The sequence below is a fragment of the Phragmites australis genome, chromosome 2 (assembly GCF_958298935.1).
Source record: "Phragmites australis chromosome 2, lpPhrAust1.1, whole genome shotgun sequence".
In the NCBI taxonomy this organism is placed as follows: Eukaryota; Viridiplantae; Streptophyta; class Magnoliopsida; order Poales; family Poaceae; genus Phragmites; species Phragmites australis.
In genome coordinates, this window is record NC_084922.1 from 37171920 (window position 1) to 37182381 (window position 10462).

The 10462-nt window shown below is 43.7% G+C and overlaps 1 protein-coding gene across 1 annotated transcript; it reads left to right on the forward strand.

The window, feature by feature from the left end:
* The first annotated feature begins 3044 nt into the window (after positions 1-3044).
* Positions 3045-5087, forward strand: LOC133908639 (protodermal factor 1-like). Its single transcript, XM_062350754.1, has 3 exons — positions 3045-3285; positions 3362-4418; positions 4509-5087. Exons 1-3 carry the CDS (start codon positions 3147-3149, stop codon positions 4837-4839), a joined length of 1527 nt encoding a protein of 508 aa, XP_062206738.1. The 5' UTR covers positions 3045-3146; the 3' UTR covers positions 4840-5087.
* The last annotated feature ends 5375 nt before the right edge of the window (positions 5088-10462 follow it).

Below are 10462 nucleotides of genomic sequence, written 5' to 3' on the forward strand. Positions count from 1 at the left end.
GTTCATGCTAGACCTTTGTTGTAGTACTGTAATTTGCTTGCTACATATTGGGGACATGCAGTCTTACATACGGCATCTCTCATTAATTATAAATCATCCTCATATAACATCTATGAAACTAGTGCAAGGGGTAATTCTAATTTTTTTTCATTTACATAAATTTAGATGAATGGTTTATGTGCCAATATGGCCACCACAACAAACCACTATAGGTCCAACAACTAAAAATTTGTATACGGTCTGCTTCGCTGATTGCATTTTTAATGAAAACAATTTACCTTCATTAGGGGGAGGATATATACCCTTGGATAAAGAATGTCAGAAAATTATTTGGCAGGTTGAAAGAACCGCGGCACATAATCCTCGCACTAGTGAAGCATATGATAAAGTAAAGAAAATTATCGTTTTGCAGAAATTAGCAAACAATTTGCCTAATCATTTTTTGATTTAAAGAGCATGATTAAGTCGGATGTGCCTGCACACAAAGCACTGGAGAGGGTGGAAGTACCAAAAGAAGGTACCCCTCATCTTGTCATAGGAGCTTCAAAAAAATAAATAAATGACAAGAAATCCGGTTTCTCAAATCCCAAATAGTCAAAAACGTCAGGTGAAAGTGGGAAATAAGAGTTTGCCACAACCGATCATAAAAATGCCTAAAGGAAAATAAACAGGAGCCAGTTGAGACCTGGCGATGATATAAAACCTCAGGAAGTAGGCATACCGGATTTGAATATTCCCATGTAGGAAGAAACCAGCGAGAATTTGTGTGCTGAAATAGAAATTAATGTTGGTAAACTAAAGGGTCTTACTCCAGTTGTAAGAAATAATGAAAAAGCACCTGAAAGTGCATGTGAAAGAAATAATGAAGATTAAAATGTAGAAGCACTGAAAGTGCAACCCATGATGAAATAACAATGAACTATGTAAATTCAGGAGAATCCTGTTATAGAGCAACCACAATAGTTGACTAATACTTCGAAAATAAAATTACCGTAGTTATAGATCATGACCCTTAGCCTCCATCGTTCACTGAATGAAGAATGAAGTCAGATTTGGAAGACTAGCAGAAGGCAATAACAATTAAACTGTTATCCCTGAGCAAAAGAGAGATTTTTTGGCTAGTATGTCGCACACCTCCCCACATCAAACCAGTAGGATATAAGTGGGTTTTTTTTCGTAAGATGAATGAAAGAAATGAAATTGTGAGGTACAAAGCACGACTAGTAGCAAAATATTTCACTCAACGATCAGGTGTTGATTATGAAGAAACCTATTCCCCGATGATGGGTGACATTATCTTTGGATATTTGATCTCAATGACAATCAACTTGGAGTTAAAAATAAAATTGATGGATATTGTGATTGCATGGGAGCCTTGATTCGGACATTTATATGAAAGTACCTGAATAAATACCATTGCCGGATCAAGATAGAAGAAATAGACACATTTATAGTGTACAATTAAAGAAGTTGCTATATGGGTCGAAGCAGTCAGATCTCAGGATGGATTTGTGCATATGAAGATGATCTAAATATCATCGGTACAGAAGAAGAAATAGATGAAGCAAGTTTATTTTTAAAGTATGAATTTGAAATAAAAGATTTGGGTAAAATTAAGTTTTGTTTAGGCCTGCAGCTAGAGCATGCGATCAAATTACACTCAAAAGGTGTTAGAGTGGTTTGGTTTTGAAAAATTATTTTCCTCTAAAACCCCCATGATCGGAAGATCATTGCAAATAATCAAGATCCCTATAGGCCTAGAGAAGAGGGGGAGGAAGTTTTGGACCGGAATTCCTAATACAAGGCAAAGCTAACTAAAAGGCATTGGAAGGGCGTGAAGAAAATTCTGCATTACTTCCAAGGTAGCAAAGATCTAGGTTTGATCTACTGAAAAAATCGGGACCTAAGTGGTTGAATACGCAGTAGCTGGGTATTTGTCAGACCCGTATACAACGAAATCACAGACTGGCTATGTTTCCCTATATGGTGGGATTGCAATTTTCTAGAAGTTGTCAAAACAAAGAGATGTATCTACTTCGATAAAGCACTCGAAACTAATAGTTTTATATGAAACCGCACGAGAATACGCATGGAGAAAAGTGACCAATCATATCCAATAGTCATGTGGTTTAAACACTACTAATACCCCCACCATTATTCATGAAGATAATGTTGCATGTGTTGCACAAGTATAATCGGGATATGTGAAAAACAATTTAACGAAACATATCAATCCTAAGTTTTTTATGCTTGTGAATTGCATAAGATGAACGAAATAAATGTGATACACACCAAGTCATGTGAAAATCTTGTAGATTTATTCACTAAGTCTCTCCCTGCATTTATCTTTGAAAGATGTGTCCGTGGTATTGGGATGATGAAGTTTAAAGAGTTGCATATTTTAAGGGGAGAATTTTCACATAATATCGATATAAGGAATTAAATCTTAGTCAAGAAGATTAAGTGTCCAAAGTTAATCATAAAGATTATATAAAGTATTTCAGGTGAATTGTACTTTTTTCCCTTAAATAAGTTTTTTGAAGTTTCTCATGTTAAGGTTTTTAACGAGACAATTTGTGTGATCATGTCACGAGCTATGTACTTTTTCTCTCAATTTTTTCACTGGGTTTTTGAGAAGTTTTAATGAGACATATGTATTTTGTGAGAAGTTCCCAAGTGAGAGTGTTAAGAAATTTGGAGTTTCACAACTGAATGTGAATCTGTCTCGATCTCTTGAAAGATACGATTCTATCTCTTATGAATTTTATCAATATATATATATATAGAACAAAATCTTTTATTATAAATACAAATGAATAAAGAATAGATAATCTTTTTTCTACTCTTATATCTCTTTTTATAATTTTTTTTTAAAAGATCGCTAGTTTACAGTGGCATTACGGTCCATCTCCATTTAAGTGAGCTGCGCAGGGCCCCAGCGAACCCGGACACGTTTCGCTCTTGGAGTTTCTGTGCAGCTGCTTGCAACGTGTGCGCTCCTGCCGTGTGCAGAGTGCACATTTTATACGCAAGCAAGAAGGCGCGAGCTGCCGAACTTGTTATATAGACACCACTCCAGTCACTACTTGAAAGCTCCAGCAAGATTCGGCTCAAAGCTCCTTGCCTCCTTTAAAGGGGTTACAGAGATGGCTAAGGCTCTTATTGTGTTCGTCTGTTGCTGCCTGCTGGTGGCGTCCACCACGGCAGCGCGTGTTCTAAGCGACGGCGAGCGTTTCGGCGGCCAGAAGAACCCCGCCGACCCGCACCATTCTCCGGATCCGAGGCGTACGAATCCTAGTCTCTGCGATCTTTATCCGTTACTAAACTGACACGACGTGAAACGCGCATGCATTCCTTGCAGGCTCACACAGGACTCCGCCCTGCTCTCCGGCGCCGCCACAAGGTGGTGGTGAAGGGTACTACCCACCCTCGCCATCCATTGGTACGTCCCCGACCACGCCTGGTGGCGGTGGCGACGGCTACCCGCCCTCACCATCTACCGGTACGTCTCCGACCACGCCTGGTGGCGGTGGAAACTATCCACCATCGCCGTCCATCGGCACATCCCCCACCACACCGACCTCACCTGGTGGTGGGTACTACCCACCCTCGCCGGACATCGGCACCTCTCCGAGCACGCCTGGCGGTGGTAGCGGGTACAACACCCCTCCTTCCCCGTCCAGTGATATTTCTCCGACCACGCCCGGCGGCGGTGGTGTGTACAACACCCCTCCTTCCCCGTCCAGCAACACCTCTCCGACCACTCCTGGCGGCGGTGGCGGGTACAACACCCCTCCTTCGCCATCCAGTGACACGTCTCCGACCACACCCGGCGGCGGTGGCGGGTACTACAGTCCCCCTTCGCCATCCAGTGACACCTCCCCAACCACGCCCGGCAATGGCGGCGGCGGGTGCAACACCCCCCCTTCACCTTCTAGTGACACCTCTCCTACCATGCCCGGCGGCGGTGGCGGGTACTACGGCCCCCCTTCGCCATCCAGTGACACCTCCCCGGTCACGCCCGGCAGCGGCAGCGGGTACAACACTCCACCTTCGCCGTCCAGTGACACCTCCCCGAACACACCTGGCAACGGTGGCGGGTACTACGGCCCTCCTTCCCCGTCCAGTGACGCCTCCCCGAATACGCCTGGCAGCGGTGGCGGGTACTACGGCCCCCCTTCGCCGTCCTCGGACACCTCCCCCACCGCACCTAGTGGAGGGTACTACAGCCCCCCTTCACCGTCCAGTGACACCTCTCCAACCACGCCTGGAAGCGGCGGCAGGTACATACCGACGCCAAACGTGCCGTTACCGCCTATCAGAACAACGCCAACACCTTTCTCTCCGCTGACGCCCACGCCGACCACCCCCACGCCCTACGATCCCAACACCCCGCCATTCTTCACCGGTCCGAGCACGTACGTAGCTTCCTGAACCTTAAAATCCTCTAACACATGCACGCTCCATGTTGCTACTAACGTACATATCGCGCGTGTTTTGGCTCGCAGCTACTGGATGACGCACCCGGGCGTGGTCTGGGGCCTGTTCGGGTTCTGGTGCCCGCTGGCGCGGCTGTTCGGGCCGAGCGCCGCGGTGCCGTTCGGGCACGACCTGACCGTGCCGGAGGCGCTGGCCAATACGCGCGAGGACGCCGTGGGCGCGCTCTTCCGCGAGGGCACGGCGTCGCTGCTCAACTCCATGGTGAACAGCAGGTTCCCCTTCACCACGCAGGAAGTGAAGGACGCCTTCGGCGCCGCGCTCGGCTCTGGCGACGACGGCGCCGCCGCCGCGCAGGCGCAGCTCTTCAAGGAGGCAAACAAGGGGCATGTCAAGCTCTAGGCAACTAGCCCTGTGTCCCGTGGACGGAATGTATAGGCATGCATGCGATGGCAGGCGCACGCGCAAGCATGCATGTGTTTGTTCTTCTGAATCGAGATCATGATCTTGTCTGCACGTGTATGATCATGAAGTTAGTAGTAGCTCTTAAGTTCCTTAATTTGTATTAGGTGTGCATGCGGTCTTAGTGGACGGGACTGTTTATGTGGCTTTCATCTTTTCTGAAGCTGTGATATTTTTATTTTGGTGTAGTATGCGCGTCTTCTGGCTGTTTCTAGTTCCACCTGCGGTCTTTCTTTCTTTCTGGTGTTTGTCCTTGAGAATTTATTATTTCAGAAGAAATCAAGTGGCAGGAAACGTAGCAGAAAGTTGATCCTGGCATTAGATGTGCATGTAAGCTGCACTGTTGTGTGCAGTACTGCACTGTGCGATTATTGATGCCGCTCCACTGAATTTTAAAGCAGAGAGCCAGGTCCCTTTTCTTCGGTTTCTTCCTGGAGATTATCCAGTTATCCAGAGTAAATTTGACCGTCAGAGGGTGGCTACACCGATCACAGTGCGCCTTGTGCCAAATCCGATCCGGCTTGAGACGGTGTCTCACCTTTGCCTCTTCACCATCTAAGTTCGGTCGCAAGTGTTTTCTACTCACTGTCTTTATTTACCACCGCAAGTTGCATTTGCCAAATTTTCCATGTTACAGAGACCGGTGGTACGAGATATCGCAAGCTACGTCAATAGCACGCGCGGATATACCTCTATGGTCTTTGATATATATAATGTGAGATATTTGGAAAGAACATGTCAGAGTATTGAGTAAGGTATCCTAGCTAACAAATTTTATATGGGATATGGTGTCTGACAGAAATATTTTCTAAATCCTGTTCCATCGTGGGACCAATCTTTGACTCACACGATCCACTTATAAATTTTCATTATCTTATATATAAAGAGAAGAACATATCTAGCAAAAGAGAACTCATTTGTAACTAGTTTATAAACACTAATAACAAAATACACATGATATAAAGATGTTATCCTTCGAGAGGTCTGAATCTGGATAATCTATGTATTCTCGAGTTCATCACAAACACACGCACACTACAAACGTTATTTACACGCCTACCAACCGTACACTCCAGAATCGTCAGAGTCTAACTCTCAACAAAACAAAATCACCACATCTTCCAGAGTTAATCCAAACTTGAAAATGAGTGGCCCGACTCGCATGAGGTCGCACACAATGTTTTTACAGGAGTGAAATATTTATTTTACTACTCTGTTTGTGCCCACTGTATTATAGGCCTCGGAGCCATCACCGTTAGCTATAATTAGACACTTTTATTCTCTTAATTAATTTAGTTAGAATTTTTGCCATTGGAAAAAATAATTTTGAGTAAATTTTAAAAAATTATAACTATTTCGACATATGTTACAGAAAACTATAACTTCTGATACCTATTTTAAAAAACTACAACTATTTTAACATATATTAAAAAAAATATAACTTTCTCACTGGAGACCCACATATCATACTCTATAGCTTGTAATAGGAGGATTAATCGTAGGCTCATATGTTACTTGTGGATGACAAGTAGGTTCACGATAAGAAAGTTATCGTTTTTTTACGTATAAAATAGTCGTAGGTTTTTAAAATAAATATTAGAAGTTGTAGTTTTTTTTATAATGTGTAAAAATAATCATAGATTTTTAAATTTTACTCAATACTTTTCGTTTGAACAGATATTCCTCCGAAAGTTGGACACCTGCGCTTACATTGTATTTGGGCCTAATTCATTGTACTGGGCCGGGCTCAAATGTCCATCTAAATCTGGACCATGCTGTTCTCGGTCTGCGACGTTACATTGCGTATCATTTTTGTTTTTTTAAACGATTTTTTTGGATACGAAGACGTATCAAACTTTATGGTTGAATTAGTTGTAGTTCCATATCTAGCTACTAACTCATCATGTCACTATCATCTGACTATTAAAACCAACTATCTATGATCTTCGACTAATCATGAAGAAGTCTAAGTTCGCTTTTGATCGTGAGCACAACTGATATATCAGTTTTACACTCTACAGAGGTTGCACATTTTACTCACGAGTCGTGATTCCCGTCTTGCTTCACATTTCCGAGGTGTTGAGCTGTGGTCTCACTACAAGACCTTTACAAAACGCCTTCAAATCTGTATACACCCACTAATATTTTACCGCTAACAGTGATTTCATCCACTGCAAAGGCCCCTCTTGTGCCACACAAAAGCCAACTAGTTCATACAGAATAAGGAGGATATCTAATTAATTGAGCAGGTTGTATCCATATAAACCGTGTTGTTGCGATGTTGTGTCAGATTACATGCTCTACAAACCAGTGATTAGGATCCCAAATAGGTACTATCATCAACCCATAGTGCATACTCCCACCTGTGCATACCCGCACCATCATAATACCAACTCTTGCTCAGAATCCCTATGTTCCATATTGCTAAAAAGATTATCAGACTAGTTCATATTGTATACACCATTAAACAGATTAACATTTAAACTACATAACTTAACAGCACAGCTAAGCAATTCTACCAACGACATCCAAACTACAACACGTGCGACAAAGATAATCATAGAATAACTTAGTAAAACCTAGTTATGGGATTCATATTGACAAGATTGTAATAAAAATAAGACACACTTTCCTATAATGGGATCAATGTGATAAAAAAAAACACTTGCCTTCTCCAAAGTACTCCTCAAAGTCATCGAAGTCTTGATCTTGAAATTCCTCGAACTATTTTGGAACATTATCGACTAATCGTGAGAACTACCGATAAACAACACAAAAAAAATACTAAGAACAATATACAAAATAGTAGCAAGGTGCTATAAAAATCCTACTATCAAAAAGTGCTCATTGCTATGATCGCGTGAGAATAAAAATCGTCTAAAACATAGCTATAACGAAAAAGCTAAAAAGGTTTTAAGCTGCATGAGTCTTTCTATAAAAGAACATGGACTATTTGATAAAAAAAAGTCTAGGGGCTTATTTGTAAAACTTAAGGGGCATAATAAATAAACTATAGGGTCTAAATTTAAAAAATAGTAATGATAAGGGTCTTTTTGTGAAAACCAAAAGGTATAGAGACCTAAATGCAAAATTACCTAATTAAAAGAATTAATAGATTACTTTTTAACTATAAAACCCTATTTATTGCGTCATGCTAGCGTCACACGCTGACTAGACTCGAGTTGCTAATTGGACCGCCACGTGGAAAAAAGATGCCAATGAGGCTCGCTGGCGTGGCTACACATAAACCCGGTCATCAAAGTGGACACATGACGCGATCTGATTGGCTGGCAAAGAGGTATCTCACCTTTTAATCTCGGGTGTTGATCTAGGATCGGACGATGGATGGTGGGCTACTTGGCTCCGACGTGAGGGGGACGGCGATGCTGGGCAGACACGGTGGCGTGGCTCGGAAGGTCGCCAGAGTTGAGCTCCGATGGCCGGTCTTTGAAGGCAAGCGGCGGAGCACGGAGTGGAGACGACGGCGAACCCGTTTGATGGCTTGAATGGTGGCGGGGAGATTGGAGAAGCTCATCGACAGAGAGGCTTCAACAGTGGCTTCGGCGGCCTCTGGAGCTCCGTGCGGTGGCTGGAATTTGACGGCGATCGGTTGCGGTTGATAAGATGCTAATGACGAACACCGGCGAAGGCTCAGATGACATCAAGGCGGCGCGAATTGACTCAGAGACGGCGGCGGGTGCAGCAAAGGTTCGGTGATGGCGCACAAGCTCTCTAGAGAGGGAAATCTGATGAAACTTAGGGGCTTGGGCGCGGTGAGGCAAAGGGAGGCTCGGTCGAGGATCGAGGTTGGGTTTATAGCCGCGTGAGGGTGGTTGCCGAGTTGGGGTCATGTGTGCGCCGGAAGTGGGGGGGGGGTGCGGTTTCGATAGGTGTAGTGGGCGAGGGTGGGAGGTTGGGAATAATAGGCGGGACCCGCATGACATAGAGGAGAGGGAGATCACATAGAGGGGAAAACGGGCGTCACAATTACGCATGGCGACGCCGTCTGTGAGTTGTATAGGGCTTGGAGGAATGGAGACGACGGAGAAGTGAAAGCAAGGAATCAGTCTTTGTGAGTTGTCGAGGGATTGGAGCCGGAGGCTGCAGCCGCCGAAGCACCGTGGAATCAATATTTGTGAGGTATCGACATGAGGGATGGTTCTTCTCGACCTCGACGAGATCGTCCTGGCCGCCAGGAGCCCAGCGTCAGCACAGAACTACAAGCTCCTTCCTTGGATGCTCAACATGGCAGCACTACTGCCCTGGACAGTAAAGAATCTGCTGCCAATGGGATTGTGCATGTTTTGGAGGCGAACAAAGACGAAGAAGAAGCAGACCGTGCAATCCAGCACCTGAATGAACTAGGCTTGGGAGAGGATATCAGCCATGAGGAGTACCCTACTTACCTTGGACAGTTTCCATGCCAGTCTCCTCATGTCGATACTTCCACTAAATTGCATGACGTGAGGCTCACTGAGTTCGATATATATCTGCGCCTTGCATTGCATCGCATCAATTATGTCAAGATTCTGTTCATAGTCCTATCCGCCGCATTACCTTTCATGCCCTTTAGTGTTGTCTACAATTGTCACTTGCGTGAATATTACATCACTTGTTCTATCCTACATATGCTGGTTGGCTAACCTCCCATTCGCACTTAATAATGTCATTGCTGATCTTATTGTTATCAGTTGTTAAAGCAAGTGCCCAAGAATGAGCCGCGCAATGATAAATTGAAAGTGGACTACCTTGTTCAGGAGACAATTGACTGCTTCGAGGAAGATGACCATAAATTGAAAGAGAATTGCCCTCTGGAGTTGCGGAGAACTTTGAGCGCTTTGAAAAAGATGGCAGTAAACTTCAGGGATTTCTCGAAGAACGGGGATTTTTTAAGCGCTTTGAGAAAGATGGCACATTAGATTGGTCCTTCCACCCCGATCACTGCAGTCTGCTTGCCTGGATGACTACCAACGTCTAGTCGCTCGAGATTATGTATGCATTTTCATATACTGATGCATGGGTAGCCCTGCAATTCTTCATTCGTGTTCCATGGTACGTGTTAATACAACCTAATGGTGGTTAGTGATTACAATAGCATAACAGTCTCCAGAAATTGTATTTGGAGACAACTGTTCTTAGAATTTTTTTAACCATGATATATACTAAATGAGAATCTCTATAGTGATCTGGTTTCTGCAAGAAACATCCAAAATTATTTAAGTACCCCGATTGTAGATAAACTCACACTGAGTTTTTTTCGCGAAGGGCTCACACTGAGTTTTTGTAGATGATTTCATGCTACGTCTACTGATATTTGATATCTTTGCTTTAAACAAAGCACCTCATAAGGTTAATTAGTATATGCTTGCTGGCAAGTGCAGCTCATCAATTTATCAACCCCCGTTGTTAACCGTCCAGTTTTGAATATTCAAATATAGTGCCAATGCTGGACATGTTCTTCCACCTTTCTGCTCTTCTTTTATGAAGTAGTTCTATCCATTTTTCTTTTGGCTGTCATGAATGGTAGACTGTGATTGTCAAGAGCGAGAGTTAAGTAAGATCG

What these genes read in the sequence shown, in the direction of transcription:
- LOC133908639 (XM_062350754.1), top strand. Translation starts at nt 3,147, where the DNA reads ATGGCTAAGGCTCTTATTGTGTTCGTCTGTTGCTGCCTGCTGGTGGCG. An exon ending in CCATTCTCCGGATCCGAGGC is followed by an intron (nt 3,286 to 3,361) that starts GTACGAATCCTA and finishes CATTCCTTGCAG; the next exon opens with GCTCACACAGGACTCCGCCC. An exon ending in TTCTTCACCGGTCCGAGCAC is followed by an intron (nt 4,419 to 4,508) that starts GTACGTAGCTTC and finishes TTTGGCTCGCAG; the next exon opens with CTACTGGATGACGCACCCGG.